Below are 24,204 nucleotides of genomic sequence, written 5' to 3' on the forward strand. Positions count from 1 at the left end.
TTTACACTAGTAATGAATGATGTTCTGTTAGATCTTTCTGATCAGCCTTCTGGCTTTCCCATAGAGGCCTTTTCTTTTGGTGAAATTTATAATTTGATATTTCATTTAAGTAGCTTTGATGGTTATAATTCCATGCAAACAAGTTAAACTTGGAGATAGCAGAAGGTTTTCAAACATTGCGTAGCATAAATCTTTCCGTTTAATGGAAATTTATGGCAGTGAAAAAGCAATGTTCCTTTGTAACCTTGTAGATTTTGCTGATATTTAATTACCTTAGCTCTAGAAAAGAGGATATCACATAATGAAGAACAGGTGGAGGAAAACAGCATCAGCATCTGCACTGCTTTATGCCATGCATTTCATTGTCAGTGACGGCAGGAATATATCACAGAAGAAGGGATCCCAGCAGAGTTCTGTTGTCAGTCCAATCACCCCTGAAACATCAGGTAAATAATCAAAGAAAGAAAGGAGGACGTTTTCTAGCTCATGATTAGTTGTATTTTTGCAGGTTATCTCATTAAGCTACTTCAGATCTTAAAAAAAAAAAAAAAGAAAGGAAAAAAAAATGCGATTGATTTCCTGCAGTAATTCTGCAACGCTGGAAGAAAAATAAATCACCCTTTTTGAATGAAATGCCACTGGCTCGTCACTCCCGGCGGCCGGTGAATATCGCTCTTCTCTCCGTTTTCGAACAGCGGGAGCTGCAGAACTTGGCGTGTGCGAGGTGCGGGCGGTCCCGCACTGCTGCGGCTGCCCGGGCAGCGCCGCTGCCTCGCCGGGAGCGCTCCCGGCCCCGCTCCCGCCGCCGCCCCCCGCGCTCGGCCGGGCAGCGGCCCCGGCCCGGGCGGGGCGGGGGGTCCGCGCTCCGCCTGATTGGCCGCGGCGCGGGGCCCGCGGACGGTGCCGCGGGAGGAGCGGCGGTGGCCGCAGGATGGGCGGCAGGGCCGGCTTCTTCGAGGTGGGTGCGGGCGACGCCGGGCGCGGGGGGCGGACAGGGCGAGGCGAGCCCGGGCCAGGCCCCACAGCATCTCTGCCGCCGGCGGACGGTGCTGCCCGGGATCCCGGCGGGCTCCTCTCTCTTCCCGCTCCATCTGCATTGAAGCACCGGGAAGCCGGAGCCATCCGCTCCCGGGTCTGCCAAGGGAAGTGACCGCCGTTGGAGCCGGGGGGAGAACGCTGCTCGCTGGGGGTTTCCTTGGGGCGAGGGGACAAAAGAGGCTGCCGCCCGCCCCGTCTTTTCCTACCGCGAGCACATTCCCCTCTCCGTTTCTCGTCCCCGCGTCCCCGGTGTCCGTCGGACGCGGTCCCGGCGAGCGAGGCGGGGGGAATCCCCAGGCTCCCGGCGGTCCGCGGAGGTGCTGGATCAGTGGCTCTGGGCTTCCCGCGAATCCCGGTGCTGCCTCGGGCAGCACCGCGGGCAGACTGCGGGGTGGGTCTGGCAGCGCGTCCCGGCCGTGCGGAGAGAGCGAGAGCGAGGAATGTTCTCGGCACCTTCCGTCTCCAACTTCTCGGAAGACCCCGTGGGCAGCCGCTGTGCACCCAGAGCCGTCCCGCACAGCCTTCGGCCCGGTGCAGGCGTGGCCCCGGGGGCAGCGCCCCTGGCTCGGCCCGGCTCAGGACGGCTCCCGGCGCGGCGCCCACCGTCCGACGGGAGAAGCGAGGGGGGCTCTGCTGGTACGGGGTGTTCGAACTTGCGTGGGGAACGAGAAGTAGCCGGGCAAAGTTCAGTACAGTCAGCTCCTTGTGCTTACAGAAAGCGCAGAGTAACGCGCACCTGGGGGGCGTCAAGGTAACATCTCATCGACTTATATAAACAGCCACACAGACTCTTTGCTAGAATTAGTTAGGCTGGCTAATACGAAAAATCTTGAGTGGCTGAAGGTCTGTACAAGCTAAATGACATCAATCCTGAATGTGTTTCAGCAGACTTATACTTCAGTTTCTCCACCACGACTTGCCTAAAAACAATGCACAGGGGGAGGAACACAATTCCTTCTCCCTGTGCAAATTACAAACTAGTTGTTATAACATAAACAGAATGAGAAACTATCTGAAAAGTGTCTGCTCCTTTAGTAACTTACCATGACCTGAAAGTTTAGATTTTGCTTTTCAAAGCTATAAAAATGTTCTGGACATCACAATTCAGCAAAATAAGCTGCCTACAGCTCTTATGTAGCACCTGCACCGTGCCGTTTCCTCAGCAGTGCTGGCTTCCCTGGTGTTTTATTTTTTAGGAAAAACAGTCAAGCTTTTCACTGCCTCTTGCATTTCTACCAGTGTCCCAAACTGTTGTGTGATCCAAATGCTGAAGCAGGCACTTGTGTGTCTCCTGAATGCCTTCAGTCATGTCTTCAGGTTTGCTCTTCTGCCTCAGCCTTACTTGAACTCCTGAATAGCACTAGTTCCTAGAAGACCTCAAAAGCACGGACATCATTATTGTTACCTGATTTTGCAGATGGGGAAATACATAAGAGTTGAATGTCCTGTTCTGTCTTGCTAGGCAGTACAATAGCAGCAGATTCAGGTTCTTTTGAGCCCTAAATCAAGAACCTGTGCCTAAGCAGCACTAATCTGAATTCAGTATGGTTTATGGATCACACATCAGCCTTGTATGTCTTAGTCCTTTTCTCTTTACAGCAGATAATGGGTGGAAACAGATTTGTCAAGCTCCTCCAATGCGTGTCTGAGCTGGCTCAGGGGGAAGGATGTGGACAAAGACTGCCTGGGTAACACTGGGCAGTGCTGTTACATAGTGCTTTCTGCACTGTTCTCTCTGCTGATTTGCTTTCTGTTATAAAGTCATCGGCTTTGAATTCTGAATTGCGTTTCCCCACCATGCATTCAAAACTGAGCTACCAAAAGAGAGAAAGTGAGTGTTCCACTTCTCTATTGGTGTTCCAAACTTTAGCGTTCTGTGTTAGAGGAACCGTATAGATCTGTACTTTCCTCTGTACATTTCTAGCCATTTAACCTTTATTGCTGTTTCGGGGTGCATCCTGATAAGAATCACAGAGCACTTTACAATCACCAAACCATCTTGTTTACTTTAGGTATTGGTGTGTTTCTAATTTCAACTCAGGTTTTTTTTTATCAGTAATAGCTCAGAAGAAGCTTGGCAAGGACAACTAAAAAGAACTATGTACCTGAAAATACTGCACCTGATAATTTCAGGGGATTCAGCTCCAAAGATTGAAAGATGTATGACAGAGACTTGTGTCTAGATTAATGTTCTCTAGGAGTGCTCATTTCTCCAAACTGATTGGAGAACAACTCTTATGACCTATTTGAGATATATTTCAGAGCTTATGGTACAATTTATCCTAAAAGTGTCTGATTTCCTCCTTTCCATGCAAGGGATGTCTAAGTGACATGCTCAGATGTAAATATCTGTAGTAGATCTCTGAAGTTTGGCTAATGAATTCTATCTTTTTTTTTCTACTTCTCAGGTTTAGGTCCTCAAAAGCATTTCATATAAAGAAAATAGTATGGCATTCTAACTTTCTAGAGGAAAGATCCTGAACAAATACACTCACATCAAAGAAAATTAGTGTAATAGTTGTGCTTTTGCTTCCTTAACTGGTTTGGATGGGAAGTGCTTTTTGTGAGCAGTGATAACCAAAAAGGTTTTGGAGTCTTCACACCCTGAGGATAGATTGAACTGACATATGCAGTACAGTCTAAAAGCAATAATGTACTGGCCCCCCTTGCTGGCATTTAAAGTTCTCCCCCCTCTTCTGTCTGAGATGAAAACACTCTGAATGTAAGAGGGGTGGTGGTTGCTGCCTAGCTAGCATGGCTGAGATGTCACAGCTCCTGTTACAAAGCCTTCTCCCACTCAGAGCTATGCTGTCTAAAGCCTTGTCAAGTAAGAGCACTGGGAGCAAGTGCCAAAAGCAGGACTGCAGAGCAATTTAAGATTCTGCATCCTCGAAGAATTACCTGAAAAGACAAGGCCACATATGAGTTATTTTAACAGACATTTAAAGGGACACTGCTGAAAATTGCCCTGCTGTTTGAAGACATCTGCTCTGTTTTCAAAAGTAACGCTTAAGATTATAATCACAGAAAGAGATGAGATGATAGGCAAAAACATTATTCGTTTCTCTTCTCTTATCACTTCTTCACACACTTACCAAGACTTCCAACAGTAGTTGTGCTGCTTCAGTTGAAAACCAGCAATTTGGCTTTTTTCTCTATGAAGCTTTAAAGAGAAACTTAATTTTGTATAGAAGATGGTAGTAAAACATTACTTGGCAGGAAGTACCTGAAGCTATTCAGAATTTGAATGCTACATTTGAAATTAAAAGTCTTATTTTAGAAAAAAAAAAAGCTTCTTTGAAGTATATTTAAAAAAATTGAATACAAATTTTGTGAGTTCACCTGTCTGTGTAAGGTCTCTAAACTTCCCAGGGCTTCCAGTCTTCCTGCCCTATCGAAAGACAGCAGAACCATCCTTGATGCCGCTGTATAAAAAACAATGAAAAAAATCTCTCTCTCTTCAGTTTCTTCAATTCCATGTCAAAAGCATACACTGGATATACATTTTGACATCCATACACCAAATGATGCATGAAGACTAGTAATGAAACTAGAGATGCTGAAGTTCAACATTCCAAATACCAGTGATGATGCAAAGATATAATTGTGATTTCACAAAAAATTTGTAAATGTCTTCTACCTCAGTATTGTCATTGTAGAAAATAATCTCCATATACTAAAGCCCCAAGGCAATGAATATTCTCTTCCATGTGGAAAAGGCTATGCAGTGGTGTTGGAAAACCTGGATGTCTACTTCGTGTTGAGTCAAAGCTGGCTCAGGTTCTCAGATGGAGGCGCTCCAATGAGCTTCACAGTGACAGTGATACTCAGTGAATGATGTGACTTTTTAGTGTGCCTGGGATATTGGCAACATGGAGCTCTGCGTTAGCCAGTGTAAGTAAATACCCACTGAGTCAGTATTAACTGCTGCAGGTTCTTTTTTCATCTTGTGTACCCTCATGAAAGATGCTGTACTAGTAAAAGCTGGAAAGCTTTCACAGACTTTCAAGAGCCAGAATTCACTACGAAACATCCAACGGTTCTTCCTTTCCTGAAAAATAAACTGCCTCCCCCCCAGATGATTAGACCTTCCTTTTACTTCCTGACCATTCTTATGCTGGCTCATTTTATCCCTGTCAATTATACAAATGGATTTGTCTTTTTGAAGGATGACCATTCTGAAGGATACTTGTTATCATCCTTAGGTCCAGGCACACAAAGTGAGTTGGGTTTTGCCATGACTTTGTGTTAGGCACCCAGTTCCATGATGAGATATGACAATTTGATTAAGGTATCCAAGTTTACTTCAACTCTATCCCTTTACTGTACGGTATCCCAAAAGGCATCCACTGTAAAGAAATACTGAACAGAATTACAATGGAAGTGAGCAGTGCTTGAAGGAGCACACAGAGGAAGAAATTCAGGATTTCTCTTTGGTAGTAGACTGCCCTTTTCACTGGAATACACTCCTGTCCCCTCCTGCCTGTGCTTTTTAGTCTCCCTCTGTGGGAGGAGTGGGGAATGGCAAAAGACATTCTAAAGCAATTTTCTCACTTCCTGGCAGTGTGTCTAACTATTACATATAAAACATGAAGAACTAGATCAACTCCTTTGCTGACAGTTTAGTTTCATCCAGAAATAATTTAAATGCTGTGCATTGTGCTGACCTTGGGATAAAGATGCTTACCGGATCAAGGTCTTCGGGGATTTAGATGAGAGCATGTCTAACTAACAAATCTGAAACAGGTGGAAGAAATAAAAATGCACAGTGAATTTCAGCACAGGTCAGACACTGGTGCCCATTGGCTTGCACAGGAGCAGAACTTAGAAGCTGAGTACGTACCTAGTGTATACCTTGTGAACCTGTAAATGTTAGACATCTAAATTCTACAAAAGTGAAAATTAATTTTATGAGACATTTTGAGTATGGGTGTCACTGTATCTCTTCTCTTTATACACAGTGAAATAATATAATAAGATTCTAGTCTCATGGAACATGAGCCAATTTCTTCAAAGAGGTAAGGCTTTACTTAGTTGGACTACTTACAGAATAAGGTACAGCACTTCACAGGTAAGATGATGAAATACTGCTTTGTGGTTGAACATATGTCTTGGTTCTGCTTTGGGAATTCCTCACACAGCATGTGGCTAAGCTACGGGACTCCCCGCCTCTGGACTCTGTGCATGCAAAAAGTTTAAGGAGGTTTAAAAGGCAAGTGGATAAACTAATTGAGGAAAAAAAAATCCATGAAAAGTTATTAAATACACAGGCAGCACTTCTAATGCAGGAGAATCACAATCACTGTGTCTGTCTCTTCCCTTCCCCGGGTCACTACATTCTTGCCCTGTTTTATTACTTTTTCTGAGTCACCTGCTGCTGGCTGTTACAGAAAGATGAAATTCTAGATGGATCCTTAGACTTATCATCTGCAACAGTACATTCCTGTGCAAGGGAAGTTTCAGACTGATGAAAGTCAATTGTAACAGCAGCAGCAGCAGCACAAACATAATTTTCAGAGTATGTACACTTACAGCAATTTCCCTTTGGCTTAACTTTATTGACTTCAAGAAGGCTATTTTTGATATGCCCTAATGTGAGATCATACTAAGGCATGCTTACTTCCTTCAGGAACAACACAGTCTACCAGAAAAGTCAAAGGAGATAGAGCAAATGGCTAATTCCACAGGAAAAATGTTTAGAAAGATTTAATTAGGACTGCAGCAACCACTGGATTGCTTTTTAAAGTTAAATTCTGTAAGCATTCTAACAGTTCAGGGAGAATTCATTCTGCATTACTCTTTCTCACACTGGTGATTGGTTCCTATACTGTGAAGTAAGCTTTTTTTTTATAACTGAGTAATTTCAAAAGAAATCAATACAATGTATGCTTATGTCAGTGCATACAAAGTCTCACTCAGCTACAGTTTACTTAATCTGCTGATTACAAATGGCTTAAAATAAAACTTCTAAGATGAACGGACATGATAAACGTGTCAGTATTTCCATAATAGTTATTACATAATTTTGAAGATCTATTGATCCTTCAGCACTTGACATGGCTTTAAACTGCAGGAATTTGATTGACTATATTTTTGTAATCCTATTGCAGAGACACTGCATCTTAAAAACTCTTTTTAAACACTTTTCTCTTTCTGTTTTTCTCTTATGAATAAACTTTTCGTCCTTTTATTTTACCTTTCTATTTTCTGAATAAAAATTTAACAGCTGCTTATATCGTATAATGATTATTCTTTGCCCTCAGCCTGTTCTAAATAGTAATAGTCAAGATTTTTGCTTTTATTAATGACACTATCAATCTTTAATCCTTATGCAAGAGAACAAATTTGTCTTCTAAGCATCAAAGATATATATTTGTAGTCACTTATACAAGTTTTTAACATCTTGCACAGATCTGCCTATTTATTAAGTTCTGCTCAAAGTAGTTTTAGAGAAGCTGTAGTTGAAAATGCCTTTAAAAATTCACCAAATAAGTGGACCATAAGTCATGGAACACTAGTGCAGACCAACCGCTGGCGTCCTATTGTGCTAAATGCTTTGAAAACACAAAGAAATTAAAGTTCTCTGAGGCAAACAATTTATGTTTGAAAGAGATGATTCCCATCAGTAAGTGTTCCAAGAACAGACTGCTGGGTATCTAAAAACTGTTGCCAACCAATACATTAATTGGCTTGGTGCTGTGCCTGAAGACTGGAAACACCGTGTTCAGTGCCATGTCAGTTCATGGGATTGGCCGTTATGTTTGGAAAAGACACCATTTCTTGCTTTGGATCAGGCTTTTGTGTCCCTTTTGTAGGGAACATCTACACACTGGGGGATGTTATGATACAGCCAAGAGATGTGATAATTAGAGGAAACAGTCACCTTGCTTTCACTCTGTTGTTGCACAACTTTCTATGGACTGGAGTGGAATCTAAAGCTGTGTTCCTGCATCCATCTTTCTGAAAAGGGAAAGAATGTTTGATATTTCTTAGATTTTGAAAGTAATGCAAAGTAAATGAAATGTCTGAAGTAAAAAAAAAAAAAAAAAAAAAGGAGAAAAAGAAACATTGAGCAATTTAGGCTGCAAGGGCCTTCTGGAAGTCTTTTAGTCCAACTCTTGCTCAAAGCAGATACAGCTTTGTATGGCAATGGGTCTTGTCCAGTCCAGTCTTAAATATCTCCAAGGACAGAGATTTCACATCCTCTCTAAGCAACTACTTCCAATATCTGACTGAAATCATGGTGAAAAAATTCCTTGTATCTGGATTTTTCCATATTCCAACTGGACACATTGCCTCTCACCATTCCCTGCCCTGCACTTGTTCTGTGGGCTGCAAGAGTCAGAATGATGTACTTCAAGAATAGACCTCTGGAAAAGGAATCCACTTCATTTGCTTTCCCATGGAGATTTCACACAAAAAGACACTGAAACTTGAAATTCGTGTTATTTCAAATATAAAAAATTAAGGGAAAACATATCCCAGTCACATATTTATTCCATATCACAAAGGAGGAACAGTGCTTGCCTCCCCTGATGTCCCAGCTGGACTTACAATGCACAGGTAGAAAATATCATGGCATTAGTATCTCTTGTGGAGATAGTTCTGGCTGGAGCTGAAGTGTTCCATTGCTGCACCAATAGAGAAAGAACCATTTGGGACAAGTAAAACAAGGAAATAAGATACTCTAAACAAGCCATCTCTTCAAAGCAGCCCTATTAGAAAGATACTGGACAGTGACTCCTATTTTTAGTGAGGAATCATATTTAAAGTCTAATGTTAATCTATCCTCTTGGCCAGTTAATACCAAACATAATTAATGCTAGATGTGTATATAAAAAAAACCCAACAACTGCAACAAACTCTTTGGTACTAAGATAAGCTTTGAACTTTCACTCGTAGCTATACCACAAAGTTCCATTACAGCATTTGATGAGAACAAATTAAACTAACACACTATCACTGTATTTTAGGTTTTGGTGGCCTGCTGCAACTGGGCTTTGAAATGTTTGGGGACTTTTCTGCTTGACTATTGATTAAAATAATAACTTTTTGCCAAAGTGCATTTGATCACAAAAATAAACTTTCCTTTTCAGAGCTGAGGATTAATGACTACTTTGAATTTAAAATGCTACTATGTAGTTACTGAAAAGGTGGTCTGAGAGGCAAGAGTAACACTGAGTATTCCTATAACAACAGCTTAAGGGTTTCTGAAGTCCAGATATTTAGCTGCATTTGTTCATTATGTCCACCAATATTTTCCACTCTCTTCACAATTAAAATATTCTGGGAAAAATACACATTGATCTTTAAGCTGTATGTACTCAGAATATTTGCTTACATGCATATATATACATATTTAAATTTTTTTCTCAAACTGTTTAATTTTATGCATAATAAAAATACTGTTCCCTACTGATTCCTGTGAAGTTTCTCTATCCCTTATTTGTTCCTCTTGCTCTAGTATAAGAAAACACCCTAGATCGATGTGTTTTGATCAATAAGCGAGCTACTTCTGCTTCTGAATATATCCAGGAAGACAATTCATTTGGCAATAATATTTTTTTTTCTTGCAAGTCAAGTGCTTTCAGAACCTGGCTATGATTAAGGCTGTCTCTTGAGAACATCGGGAGAGTTTTTAACACAATTCGCAGACCAGAGTAAAATGGTGTCTCACTCTGAACAATGATTGTGAATTTGAGAATCAACTAAGAGTTTAGGCATTATTTAGCCAATAATTATTAATTATCATTTTGTGTCCTATCAGGTGGAAATCCTTGATTGGGAGACAAAGAAACAGCTATGCTTCCTAGATAAGGTAAAACAAAAATCTGTTTAAAAGGGTAGGTGACTTTTTAGAAATTAATAACTTTTCTTAAGTAAACATAATGTTTATGAAGGGTATTTCATCTCCTGCTAGTCTTTCTTTGGCCACTTTTAGCAATTATGCAAACTTCATACTAACTGCAGGGTACTTTGACCCTTTTCCAGAAGGAGCTTTCAATGCTGTTGTAGTAATTCTTGATGGCTGCTAGAGAAGCTGCCTCTGAAACACATGTCAAAAATTGTCCTTCCTTTTTCCTGTCATACTTTGAATCCTTCATACCAAGGCTAGACATCTGTAAGAAAGTTACACTGTTACATTTTCTAAGTCACATTTCTATTTGACTTAATAGTTTTAAACCTAGTACTTGTATTTCAAAATATGCATCTTACATATGCAATATTTTTGTTGCCTAGGTGGAACCAAATGCCACAATTAGAGAGATCAGATTGATGTTCCATAAATTATGTGAGTATAACTTCTACAGCAGCTCACATCACATCAGAATATCCACTATATAAATAGGAAAAAATTACATAATATGAAACATGTGATATACACACACATAGTGCTGATAATCTGCACATGAATGTGATCACAGTGAGATTTCAGTATAATTATTTTATACTCTCCTAATACACCTTTGTAATTTTTCTGCTGCATAAATCATCACTGATATTAATGTTGAATAAATATTCATAAAAATCTTTAGCTAAATCTTATCTTGTTGTGTTGCATTCATTATAATAGTGGATGACCTAAACCAAACATTGTATGTCACACTATTCTGTATGGTCTTACAGATCCTCGGTGGTATCCAGCAAGGCAGTCAATAAAACTTGATCCAAGTAAGTACTTGTGAGGACTAGAGTATCTAATCTCTGAGCAGGGCCCTGGCACAAAAGGTGTACTTTTAATGGCTATTAGCTCTTAAGAATGAGTTTCCAGCTATGTTAATTAGCACTATGAAGGCTGAAGAGAATCCATAACAAATACAATTCTTTGGAAGTACTGAACAAAGTTCCACCATTGCACCTGGTGCCTGGTGCTTGGTAATTAACTGAGGAGTCTGCACATTGTTCCAGTGCACTTTCTAACTACTGAGCTCTCTGACTTCTGCTTTCAAGACAGGCAGCACAGAACCTAGATATCAATTTTCCCTTAGCTGCAGTGAGATGATCTCCACAGTGAGGCTCAGCTGGGAGTACTAAAAAGGGCTCTGAGTCTGAGCGATCAATTCACATAATCCTCTGCTCTCAGGCAGGAATTACAGTTCTTTTGAGGTGAGCTAATGCAAAACACATTGCCATGGATGTAGCAATTGCTGACAAAGCTGATGCCAGCCGGCTGACTTCATTCAGTTGTAGGTGTTGCTACTAGAAGCCTCTTAGTACGTGGCCTCAGTGCACAAAAGATAGTCTAATGGCCAAACTGTGTAAATTCATCTTAGTATTCAGTATAAAACATAAAACATTTTTTCTTTTGCTTTCATTAAGCATTATTTTATTTAAACAGTCCCTTAGAAGTATGCTGGAGAAGATTAGTCCATTTTGTAAAATCTATCCATGGAAAAGAAATGTATGAGTACCTTATTTCCTTCTTCGAAGGTCTACCTTGTCAGATTCCTTCATGAATGTTGTGAGACTTGCCATGAGAAAATGCTGGCCTTCTGGAGATTTCCCCAACCTAGGCATTAAAAGCTTGAATACTAGCTCATGTGGAATCACCCCCTAGCTAGTTGTTTGGGAAAACAAAGGCAATGAAAATTTCTGTAGGAGAGATTTCCAATCACAGCTTATCCTATGTTTGTTTGATGATGAGCAAGGAGAAGAGTGGAAGAGAGAGGAGAGAGAGAGAGGTGCAGGTGACTAGGAGGTCAGTGAATTATGCTAAAGGGTAGTGACCTATCAGCAAATTCTGCTGTTAACAGTGATGAAGCAAGTCTACTAGAATAGGCAGGCAATATATAGGATTGAGAATTCTTTTAACTGTTTTGGTGTGAATAGAGGATCCAGGCTTATATATGATTACAGGGATAAATAAAAATAAAGTATAAATATTCTTAGTCTTTTTATTGAGATTCCAATAAACCCACGTCGCATCAAAGAATCTCACAGATTGGTTAAAGCACAATATAAAGCTAATATGCTACCAAAGTTGACTTGAATTTCACTGAGACTTAATTACTTCTTTCCTTCTCAGAAGGAAAGTCCCTGAGGGATGAAGAAATCCTGCAGCACCTCCCTGTTGGCACAACTGCTACCTTATACTTTAAAGATTTAGGGCCACAGATAGGATGGACTACGGTGAGCTATGCTTCAAGTCTGAGCCATTTTAATGGCTAACATTCCATAATTAATCCTTACACCACTTTTTGTCTCTCTCCAATACTTCTGCATGATGTCTGCTCTGATAGTGGATGCAGGCAATGATTCCTCATTGCTTCAGTTCATTAATCAGGGAAAGCAGTAACAGTTACTGTGAATGCCTGGTTCACTGGGAGAAACATGCTGCAGGGTACGTCGACTCTACAGAATTAAGGTCCAGGTTCTCAAATGGATTTAGATGTCTACTGCAAAATCACTAGGAACTCAGGGTCTAAATGCCTTTGGGGACTGCTTCACAGGACCTGTGCAACTCCTGACAAAGATTAGGATTATACTGCTCTAAATTTCTCCTGCAAAGAGGCATGTGAGCAACTTCACATGCCAGTACTTGAAGTCACTTCAGCAAGGAAATTCAGACAGTAAGATCAGTTAGCTGCCTGCATGTGACTGTGTCCCAGGGCGCTTGTGTCAAGCTAACAACAGCTGATAATTTCTGCAATATTAGTAGCCATCCACAAGGACCTTGCATATTTACTGTCTTAGCTCAAATGCAAATTCTATCACAACTCCCTTGGCAGGCAATGCAGCACTGCTGTTTATTATGCAGTGAGGTGACCAGTGACCCTTCCAACTCTTTAGAAGGTCCTTGCTGCACATATTACAGTAGTTCCAATAAAACAGCACAATATCAAAGGAAAAGTACCCCATAATTTAAAGGCATATTTACCCTTTCTTAGCTATGAGACACCAATAAAATCTTGTGTTGACTACAAATAGCAAAGACAACATTAATAGGAGGTAAAATAAAGAAAGTCAAATGTTCTGCAAGACTGAATCTTCACATTATTTCCTTGGATGCAATGCTGATAAATCAGGCAGCTATTATACAATCAAAAAAAACCAGGAAGACAGGCAAAAACTTCTAATGGCAGTGTAGACTCCCAAGACACACATACATTAATATGTACCAAAATATCACAGTGCAGAGTAACACCAGGCTTCTGCCATTCCATAATCTTTCTTTTATGTTCTGCTCTCCCTGCCCTTCAAGCTGCTTCATTCAAACATAAGCAAAGAAATACTTCATTATTATCAAATAAAAAAGACAAACTTTTCATCTACAACCAAATCTGATCTGCCCCAGAGAAAATGCTGATTGTAACAGAAGTCAATGACACAGCTTTCTATCAAAATAATTCTAAACACATTAGAAAACAGTGATTTTGGTGGTTTTTTTGTTTGCTTTGTTGTTGAGTTTCTGTTTGTTTGTGTTTGTTGTTTTTTTTTTTGTTTGGGGGTTTTCTGAAAGAAATACAATCAACTTCCCTTCTTTCTCCATAAATGAGGTATGGGCCTACTTTCCTCACTTACAGAAGTGTGGAAAATTCAACTGTTAATGTTTGGTCCAAAGTTAACTTCAGTTTAGAGTGATGTTCCTAAGAAATGCACACCTATCTGAAATGAAATCAAGTTAAGGAACAGCTTCTTTGGTTTCCTCTCTTTTTTTTTTCTTTCTTTTTATTTTTCTCTTTGTGTTCAAATTAAAGATTGTTTGAACATAGAATGAAATTATTGTTTCCCAGGACAACTGCTGTGCTAACTGTTCACACAGATGGGGTCACTGTGAACACTTACAAGCTGTTCCCAGTTTAAACAAAATTCATTTAGTAGAAGCAGAACTCTTCTTTTTCAAGACAAATTCTTCACCAAATTTCATTTTAACTCAAAAAAACCAGTTCTTGAGTGCAAGAGAGGGGTGAGAGCTGCATAAATGTAACGTGCATGCATATTTGTTACGATCTTTGGGCTGACATTGTTATCTTTTCATACCCATACTGTGTCTGCTGCACTGGCAATGGCTGTTTGACTGAAACTGAGGCAAATCATTGCAAAATATTTACGTGCATGTCTACCAGTTTCATAGCCCAATCCCAAAACTGCTTTTTCCTCCCTGCCTCTCTTAGTGCCATCCTGGGTCAGTGGACGTGTTTATCCCACTGCAATAGTTATCACAAAGAAACCAAAGCAAAACCATCATCTAATTCAGCTGTCTAATTATTTTCTCTCTTTTTGCAGGTATTTTTGATAGAATATACAGGTCCATTGTTCATCTATTTTCTGTTTTATTTCCGCATGACTTTTGTCTATGGACTGGATGAGAGGTTTACATCAAGTCCGCACCCAGTAGTTAAGTAAGTCCGTTTGCAGGCATGAGCAGTATTTCTCGTAGCCTTATTCCAAATGTCTTGCCACTCTTGGTTTTTTAAGCACTCTTAAATGCTTTTGTCTTGCTGTTTCTAGCTTGGCATGTATCTGCCATTCTTTCCACTACATCAAAAGGTTGATTGAAACAGTATTTGTTCATCGATTCTCCCGTGGGACTATGCCACTGAGGAAAATTGTGAAGGTAAATTGTGTCAGAATCTATCCATAGCCCCCTTACAAATCCAACCTACCCAACCTATGCTCTGCCTCTGCAGTATGGACTTTTTGGTGTGGCTTTTGTAACAATGTACAACAAATCTCACCCATAAAGCTGTAGTTCTTTTAGAAGATTTCCTAATGTCACTATTGTATAACATACATGCTGCCATACTATTACTAATATTATAGTAGTCTCATTACTTTTTAGAACTTTAAACCTTCAGCATACTCTTCCTTTTCACTCAGCCAGCTCCTTGGGTGTGAAGGTTTTAGTAACAATGTTAACTTTAAAGGTGGTACAGGCAGGCACAATGTTGGAAGAGTTGCTTTTTTAAAGATAACAACTATTTTTTGTAACAACCATTTTATATCTTCTTTGCTCCATACACTCTCTTTGCTGTTAAGCAACTGTTAATTTACCTTTGATCCAGCACAAGGCATCTTGGTTGTTCTGCATTTTCTTCTCCACAGGAGCATTCCTTAATGTTACCAGCCTGCTGTGGCACAGGGAAACTGCTAGGATTCAGACTCCCTGTTTCCTACATGTCTGCAAAGTAGTACAACGACTGCATGGTTATGCATGGGCTGTAGTTGTTTTACAAATGTTTGCAACAAAGCACATACTAGTTGTCAAAAATACGCCTTATACTAAGGAAGACAAGAGATTATCATCTCAACTGGAAAAGCCTGTGGTATCAGCACTTGGGTATTTAACATTTGAGATTTAGACAGTCCCTTGTAATTTGCATTACGGCAGGGATACTTCCAGCAGTGGAAGCTCTACCTTGTGGCTACCTCCTTACTGTCCAGCGGCCCTGGTCGTTCTGGTGGGAGCTTTTGAAATGAAAGAAGGGCCTGTAGTGGAGCAGTGGCCCTCCAAAAGAATCTTCCCTAGCAACTTGTTGTGCTTCCTGCAGCAAGAGTGCAGGCATTGTTAGAAGGTTCACAGATCTTGACACAACAGTAGCTAAGGTATGTTAAACAGCAGATAAATGAGCAACTTTACCTTGAAAAAAATTCATTCAGTGTGATAAATCTTTTTCTCAGTGCTCTGACAACTACTTGTTCCTTTCAGACCATACAAACTGTTGATGCTAAAACTGATATTTGTACCAGTCATTCTGATCACTTCCTCTTTTCCATCTTCTCAGGCTGGTGGCACTTGCTTTCATCTGTACAGTTGCTGACAGTTCTTATTTTACATGCTTAGCGATGCTTGGGTTTGATTTGCTTTTATAATTTCATTGACCTTGGTGGTGTTACTCCAAAATTGTGACAGTGAGAAAAATATCACATCATCTTTACTTTTTTCCATCACATCCAAATGGTAGACAAAACTTTCCTACTTTCAGTGTTTGATCACATACACAGCAGATATAGGTAGCTTATTTCCTGAGAACAATGGAATGCTACCTTTACAGGAGACACTTCAGTCTCAATAAGCAGAAATCTGAGACAGGACACAAATCATGAGATTTGTGATTTTCATCCTTTGTTTACCAAATGAAAATGGGAATAAATTATGTCCTACAATATAGCAGCTTCACCAAAAGCTTTTCATGCTACATATTAAGATAGTGTAATTCTTTCTATGATTTTTCTAGGCATTGCAAAGGTAGAATAACTGGTTTATCTGGATTTAGTAAACAACTGGCTCAAGGTGAATAAGATGGGGATTAATATACAGAAACTATGTGGTAATAAAGGAACTAATTGAAGGAAAGTGCCAGAAAAGGATCTGTCAGACCTTTAATAATAGGAAAGTACCAGTGGAATTCCTCAAAAATTAGTATAATGATTAGTCTTACATGGTCTTTCTTTACCCTTTACTTTACCCTTTCTTTACCCTTTACTCATGAACATTTTCATGAGTAAAAAGAAGGGATATCATCACTTTCTAGAAAAACATCTGGAGGAAAGGAAACACTAGACCTCATAAATACCATTAAACCAGAAGACAATATAATAAGACAAACAGAAGGGTACATGCTGATCATGAATAAACATAGGCAGGACATCAAGAAATAGGGATCATCAATTGCAGTAGAGAAGACAAAAATTTAAGAATAATTTATTTATGGGATCCCTGCAATATCTCAACTTGACCTATAAGAGGTTGTTGTAAAGCTTTATTATTTACCTAGAATATGAAAGATTTGCTTTCTTTCAAAAGAAACACTTTCTTTCAAGTGAGTTTGTGAAGTCTGCATTTACTCTGCTGTTCCTAGCTGAACCTCACTAGAGGCCTTTGTATGAGCAATAAGGCTTCTAGTGGGATCTGGGCATTTATAGTATTACTGCTAAGGTTCTTAACAGTGGTAGACTCCTTTTCTTATAACTGAGGAATACTCTTGCAGTAAATCATGTTCTTTGGCTGAACAGTACTTGTTCAGTTTAATTACAACATGTATTTTTGGGGGCTGAGCCACGATAATCAATTTATTTAATTTTACTGTACTGAAATCCATTGCCATATGTTCCATTCTGTGCCAAGCTGTGAAGCTAAGGAAAGGTTTTTCTGAGGGTGCCATTCTAAGATTACAAGCAACTGTTTTTACCTCAGTTTGTACAGCAATTAATGAATTGTAAGAGCTGGCTGAAGAAGCTAGTGTTAGGGAGGAAGTAGCAGTTTATGGACAGGACACTAAATAGATTGTCCCTAACTGAAGTCACTCTTCTGATTCTGCTGCATTTCCTGGGGAAAAATGAACTCATCACAGGGAAGTTATTTAATTTCTCTGCTCATTTGTCCCACCTAACCTGTAATTACTGGTTAATAATTTGCTCTTTCTCATCAGTTATCTCAATATATAATCTCAGAGCAAGGATATACTATGTGCTTGTATTACAGCATACCCAAAAGGTCTCTGGGCACTTCAGTGGTTCAATTAACTCTGAAAAGAAGGTGGAAATGCAACTGAATGTTTGACCCTACTGTTTGCAGCAGATGAGGGGGCACCAGCATTTTCAGAAAAATGCACCATCAGACACTGCAGTCAGCTAGTGCGGGTTCCAGACGCTGAGGTAATCACTTTTTCAGGGTATTATTGCTAGAAATGCAGTTCTGGTATATACAGGGGGAAAAGACTGCAAAATCCAAAGCAAAAAAATAAAGTTAAATCAGTCAGACAGAAAAGAATGCAGCCTTGGATAAGAATTTTGCCTGCATGAGCAGGAAAGCAAAGCTGTGAAGGAGAAAGCAGAAACACCTAGAAATGTCTATGGTATAGGAACCTATTTGGAAGGCCAAGAAAAAAATGTCACCAGAAAGAGTAAGACAATCAGTGTTTTACTTAAGATTGAAAATAGGATGCAAGAAAAGATAAGGTGAAGGAAAAGAACAGGGGGAGTGATGAAAGGACAATAGCTCAGTTTTGGTCTTGCTGAAGTCCAGGTGATGAACAAACACGCCGAGGTACTAGGTTTGGTAAAAGAAAAAGACTCCAGTGACGAGAAGCAAGTTTATGAGTTGCTGATGAGGGTTAAAGTCTGCCTGCAAGAAAATAGCTCCTAGAGGTTACAGCATGGAGGAAAAGAGGAAGGGGCCAGGAAAGGGCCTCCCTCCTACCAACATATATATAAGGAGGGAGAAAATAAACCTGTCACCAAGTTATGGAAGCAGCAATGAGCATCAGAAAAAACCCCACAGGAGGCAGGGCCAAGGAAACCAAACAAGAGGTAAAGATTGTCATTGTAAGGAGTTTTTTTCAGGGATGAAGCCTGTGAACAAGCTCTGGGATTGGTCAGGAGTGAGTCAGTACAGCCATTAACGACACCTATGTTGTCAGAGTTTAGAGAATGGAAGCTGGATCACAGAAGGAGAAGGACAGCAGCAAAAGGGACAAAGTAAAGATATTGCAGTGCAAGTGCAGAGGCATGGTGATTTTAGGTAGGAAAAGTTAAAGCATGGGAAAGAAAGCAAACTGATGAGGTGAAGAAGAAGAGGACAGGTAAGAGAATGGGCAGTGAAAAGTAATAAATAGGGAAGAGAGGGCAGTGCTTAAATCTAGTTTTACAAAGACATGTTTTTGTCAGCAAAACAAATCTCTCTTTAACATACAGTGTGTATGTACTTCAACTTTGCCCAATAGTTTTCCAGACAAGATATTTTCAATAGTGTGATCATACTTTCTAAAACTGTTTATAAACTTAGCAGCTCGAAGATACTTGAGACAAAATCTTAACTCTGTGAGCACTACATCCTTTCTATTATTTCCTGTTATCTGCTCCCACCTTACCACACTTAGTATTGCCATCTTTTGTCGTATTATCAGTAAGTTGAAGGATTAGCCCATTGTTATCAACAGTCCTTGCAGTGAATACTGGCCCAGAGGATTGTACTAAAACAAAGAAAAATTGCCTGTTTTTCAGAACTGCTTTTATTATTGGGGATTTGCAGCTTGGCTTGCATATTACATCAATCATCCTCTTTACACTCCTCCCTGTAAGTAGCAAAACAACCCACAATGATTTAAGTACTGTTGTGTTTGCATACTAGTACTAATCATATGTAAACTTTTTTTTTTTTAATAGCTTATGGGAAAAAACAGATAAATTTTGCTGTGATCATGTTTCTGGTAGGTTTGTTGCTCTTTCTATAAAATGCTAAAATATCTTGCTTTATTTCTTCTGTTGTATAGGTGGAGGAGTGAGTAGGATAAGCAGATACTTAGAACTTGAACATTTGGAACATAGCACTAAAGCTGACCACTTACATGCAGAACAGTAAATCTGTCAGGTTTTAATGTGATTTTGTACAGAAGGGAATATTTTCATTCAACATCCATTCCAAGACTAGGATATTTAACTGCTGGGATGATCTCTCATAATCTTTAAAGAAGCTGGAACTACCAGTTTGTGACACTATGTTTAAAAGCCAGTGAGTTTGTTTTGTGAACTGTTTCTTGAGTGTTAAGAATCACAACAGATCATAAAACTCAGAGAGTTTTAGACCAACTAAGAAAGTATGTTACTGATAATGTCCAGGGATAGAATTTCATTTTGCTGAGCTTCAGAAAATTTTACAGCTTTCCTTATGAATCAAAATTTTTCATCACTGTTCATTCTCACAGTTCCCAGGAACATTTCATACGTGCACAAGCAATGTTACTGTAGCCAACAAAGGTGACCTATATACAAAGATTTTTCCTATGTATGAGCAACTTGCTTAGCACATCAGCTGTTCACTTGGACAAATTAATTGTCAGTGACTGCAGAATCTCAAAGCAGCTTCCTAGTATGAAAATTCTATGAGTTCATAACCTATTCGCATTTTATAGAGAGACTCCATAACAGAGAGTACAGAGCTGGGAATAAAACTCAGGAGCTCTGACCACTAGTCATTTGCTCTGATGGTTATGGAGGCTGTCCATAATCATATAAATGGGTCATTTCAATGCACTTTCTTTATAATTGATTGGGGAAACATCCTTTAAAACCAGTGAAGGAAGCTGGGTCAATTTTACTTCATGATTCATAGCAATTATACTCTAGGGAAGAAAATTTACTTAGAGTCCAACCTGTATTTTCCTTGAGATTTTAATAACTTCTGAGAAACCAAAACTATGCAAATCCATTTTTGGGTGTTTTTAAAGACATAAGAATGACCAAAAGATAAAGCAAGTATCTCCTGGGTTTACTTTTATCCCCTTTGTATTATTTAGATCTCATGGGGATTATCTAAGTAGTAAATTTGATCTTTTGACACAGAGTCCACATTTTCTGGAAAATATCATAAATATATAACTGAGTATGACATGGACTCATGTTTGAATGAAGATATCCTCCTGTCGGACAGCACTCTCAGTTAAGGATATTTATTACGTTTACAACAAATTACTTTCCTTTTCCTAAATTTTTAAAGGACCCCAGGAAATAACAAAAGGAAGAAAAACAAATAGAAGGGAAGCACATTTTTAACTCTGTCATACTTTTTCTTGCAGCTGTGTGAAGCTGGAAATTTTTCCATTCATGTTGCACTCAGTGACCTCCGGAGAAATGGTAAAAACTGAATAATCATTTTTCACTTTGGCACAGCCATTCACTACTTAATTTACTCTGCCTTGTGAAAGACCTGATCCTGGGGGGTGTTGATACCTGTCAGCTGACTGCTATGGGAGCACAGGTTGCTCAGCACTGTAAAGACTGGATTCTAAGGGAGATCAAAGAATTCAACATCAGACTGTTGAACTGCACTTCCTATCTTACTGTAATTTTTATTGCTAAGGCCCAGGTTGTGTTGGGGGGAGCAGTTATACTGGTTACACTGGCAGTGCAAAAGGAAACAGTGCTAGTAAAAGCTATGATTTGGTGAGCAAGGAAAAGTAATTTCACTGGTTTCTATAGGGGGCACAAGATCCCTGTGCAGATCAGGGTTCCTTGGGCATGAGCCAAACATCTTACAGTGATCAGCTATGACTGCTAAAATCCCATTCTGTGACAATTTGAGAAAACCTTTAACTTCTAAATTTAAAATTTGAGATACCTCTTCTTACAGGAGTGACTGTGATCAAAGGCATAAATAGATGACATCCTAATGCCCAGAACATTTCCTCACAGTTATTCTATTCCTTCTTGTGTGTCCAGAGGACATCCTGTCTCCCCATATCCTGCTTGTCCCTCTCACAGTCATGAGACACAGGAGTAGGCAGAGTTGGGTTGTCTTTATAGGAAACTATGTATTTAGGAGTGTGAATATTTTGTGATTTGTTTTCTAATCTATAGGATCCAAAACCCGTAAGATCCCATATCCAACAAAGAATCCTTTCACATGGCTGTTTTTCTTTGTATCTTGCCCTAACTATACATATGAGGTATGTATTTTCAAACAAGATGTTCAGATTTTAGCTTTGCTGAATATATTTTCATTTCTTTTGGAATGTTAAACATGGGAGAAACCTCTGAAACAGTTGAGCTCTATACATTTCCCCTCCTCCCCTACACTCCATTAAATCAGACTGTGGATGGGAACTTGTCTGTTCTTCCTCCCCTCTCCTGAGGCAGTACTGATGGGGCTAAACTTGAACAGACAGCCCTGAGCCTGTGCTTCAGTGTGGCTGCTAGACAAGACACATACACTGTAAAGCAGTGCAAATTCTGCAGCCAGGGACAGGGAGATTGCCACTGAATGTTGTAATGAGGGGATGGGGGTGTCTGGTGGATTTATAACATAAGATCCTAGGAATATCACAGCAGGCAAGAAGATATGGTCAGACAAATAGATGATATTGTGCTAGAGAAAACAAGCCAAAGTCTTCTTACACAGTCACTTGTGTTGGTGGTGACTGCTTTAGAAGCTTGAATCAGTTTATAATTTAATATTCCTTAATCAGGAGCCAAACTCTTGACTGAGTTCAAAAGCAGATAAAATCAGTGCAACTCAGTGTAACGTTGACTCGTGCACAGAAGGACAGCACCAGGTTTTAAATTCAGTGGAGATTAACAGATATTAAAGAGAGGAGCATTTGGTCTCAGACTATAGAAAGTTACCAATCCAGCACTGATGGAGGTCTGACAAATACAAATTAGGCAGAGAAACAGAAAGGACATTGTTGTAAATGCTTAAAATTTTGTCATTGTAATAGCTATGGAAGCAAACATGAAGGTTTTGTTTGTGATAATAAGGCACTGTTCACCATCTTAGCTAAAGGTTATTAACACTAAAAATTGATCTGGCTGACCTTGGCTTTTTTATTTACCTGTACTAGGACAAGGTTATTTTGATCAATAGAGACATAAATGCAAATGCTGTCACCAGAAATATTTTAAATTTCCTTGGCCAAAACAGGTGGGGACCTGGATCAGTTTCACAATCATGACTCAGTGTGTTCCAGGTGAGTAATGTTTTGGTACTTTAACCTGAAGTGATGTCAGCAGCAAGAACATGTTTTTAATCGGATAATGAAATGTATCTTTTTTTCCTTTCCTTCCAGTGGGGCTGTTTACCTTGCTTTGCTTCATTCAGATGACAATCTGGGCAAAGGATAAACACTGCACCTACTTACGAGAATTCAAGGATTATCCAAGTCATAGAACGCCAATTATTCCCTTTTTGTTGTAAGAAAAGAAGGTTTAATTTGAATATTGCACAGAACTTCAAGAAGAAAAACCTCATAAACCTCCTGCCAAATAAATTAATTAATTTAAAGGAATTTGGTGCATGTTTAATCACCACTGCTAAGGGAAATTGTATGCACTTGAAAGCTACACTTCCTTACATTCAAGAATTCTCAACTCACAAGCACCTTAAAAAATAAAGCTTCGTTGCACAGCTGGTAGTTGAAAGACCCCGCAGTTCACTGTAACCTGATTGACTTAGATTTTTCTGTACTAGCCTATTTAGATTGATGGATCAGAAATACTGAGAAGTCTGTGCTGAAAAGCAGCTCCAAATTTAGCAGCGGCATTCTGCAAGACAGAAGTACATTGGAAGGAGGACATACCAGCTAACTACTAGAGCTCAGTTCAGCCAGCACGGCCAGCTGGCCTGGAGACAGTTGCATGATCTGCCTTCCTTGACTTGAAGAAGAGTGTGTGCTGCCTGGAGGCAGGTGCTTTGTAACAAATAACATTACCAAAGATTATGAATGGTTCTTGGAATAAAGAAATAGGCAATATCTCAAAAACCTGATTTGGGTCTAACCCCTAATTTGCCAAAAGAGTCTGAAGTAAGAAGTATTTGTCGTATTTGTGAATGTAACATCCTCTGTTGGGGGTTTTTTGTTTCTTTTTGGTCTTCTTCATTAGTAAATTGCATATTAGTAAGTAAGGTTCAGAAACAATCTGATCTATATCTTTGATACTTGGCCTGTTTTCATGCAACAAGTCCTTACAATACTAAAGGACCTTTTACCCAAGCATTTTACATCAGGCTTCTTGGAATAGTTTTTAATATACTTTGTAAATACATGAAGTGACTGCTAGTCCTCAGAATGCTCTTCCTATTTTCAGAGCCAGGGAGAAAAATTAGCTACATTTTGGACTTCCTGTGTTTTCTTTTTCACAAGATGTTCAGTGTGACTTAGTTGGGTTTTGTGTAAATCTCATAAAAAAGGCTATTGAAATCTATCTGAAGGATATTTTAAAGAAGCTATTTTAGAATATGAAGAGAATGCATAGATAATGTTTTGTTTCACAATTACTTTATTTATCTATAATGGATGTATAGAAAGATTTTTGCAACTTTTTGTAAGGATGAAATATGCAATAAATTCTAGACTATGTTTTGAAATCAGTTGAAATAATTATGGCAAAAAGAGAAGGCTACAGCTGGTTGCTGAAGTTTTGTAATATTTTGTACAGTACAGAGCAAGAATGTCCTTATTAAAAAAAAAAAACCTACATCAATTGAAGAACAAAAACTTTCAAAGCAGAAATACATGACCCAGATTTTATTTCCGTAAAACATATCTTAGAGAAGATTTCTTAGAAATGGTTAGATCTGGTAGATAACTGAAGCAATATGTCATGATGAATTTGTTTTCAGTATTGTTTTTTTCACTAGTTTGTGAACTAGTGAACCAGAGAAAAGAACTAAATGCCAAATGATTTCCCACTGAGTGCAATGTGGAGTACAAGCAGGTCGAAATTTTC

At 39.3% G+C, this 24,204-nt stretch overlaps 1 protein-coding gene across 3 annotated transcripts; it reads left to right on the top strand.

The window, feature by feature from the left end:
- Positions 1–347: 347 nt before the first annotated feature.
- TECR (trans-2,3-enoyl-CoA reductase) lies at positions 348–24,073 on the top strand. Of its 3 annotated transcripts, none has more exons than XM_051799216.1 (13): positions 348–446; positions 9,806–9,856; positions 10,279–10,330; positions 10,666–10,710; positions 12,065–12,168; positions 14,266–14,381; positions 14,491–14,596; positions 18,985–19,057; positions 19,147–19,190; positions 20,556–20,613; positions 21,337–21,425; positions 22,400–22,445; positions 22,545–24,073. In XM_051799216.1, the coding sequence occupies exons 1-13, from the start codon at positions 348–350 to the stop codon at positions 22,670–22,672; spliced, it is 1,011 nt and encodes a 336-aa protein (XP_051655176.1). In that variant the 3' UTR covers positions 22,673–24,073. The 3 variants fall into 3 exon arrangements, with proteins under 3 accessions (XP_051655176.1, XP_051655159.1, XP_051655168.1); XM_051799199.1 differs by lacking the exon at positions 348–446 and adding an exon at positions 828–958; XM_051799208.1 differs by lacking the exon at positions 348–446 and adding an exon at positions 828–958 and having other exon boundaries at positions 22,320–22,445; positions 22,545–22,673.
- The last annotated feature ends 131 nt before the right edge of the window (positions 24,074–24,204 follow it).

This window comes from Manacus candei, unplaced genomic scaffold (assembly GCF_025592945.1).
Source record: "Manacus candei isolate 608988 ecotype Guabito, Panama unplaced genomic scaffold, ASM2559294v1 h1tg000005l, whole genome shotgun sequence".
Classification (NCBI taxonomy): domain Eukaryota; kingdom Metazoa; phylum Chordata; class Aves; order Passeriformes; family Pipridae; genus Manacus; species Manacus candei.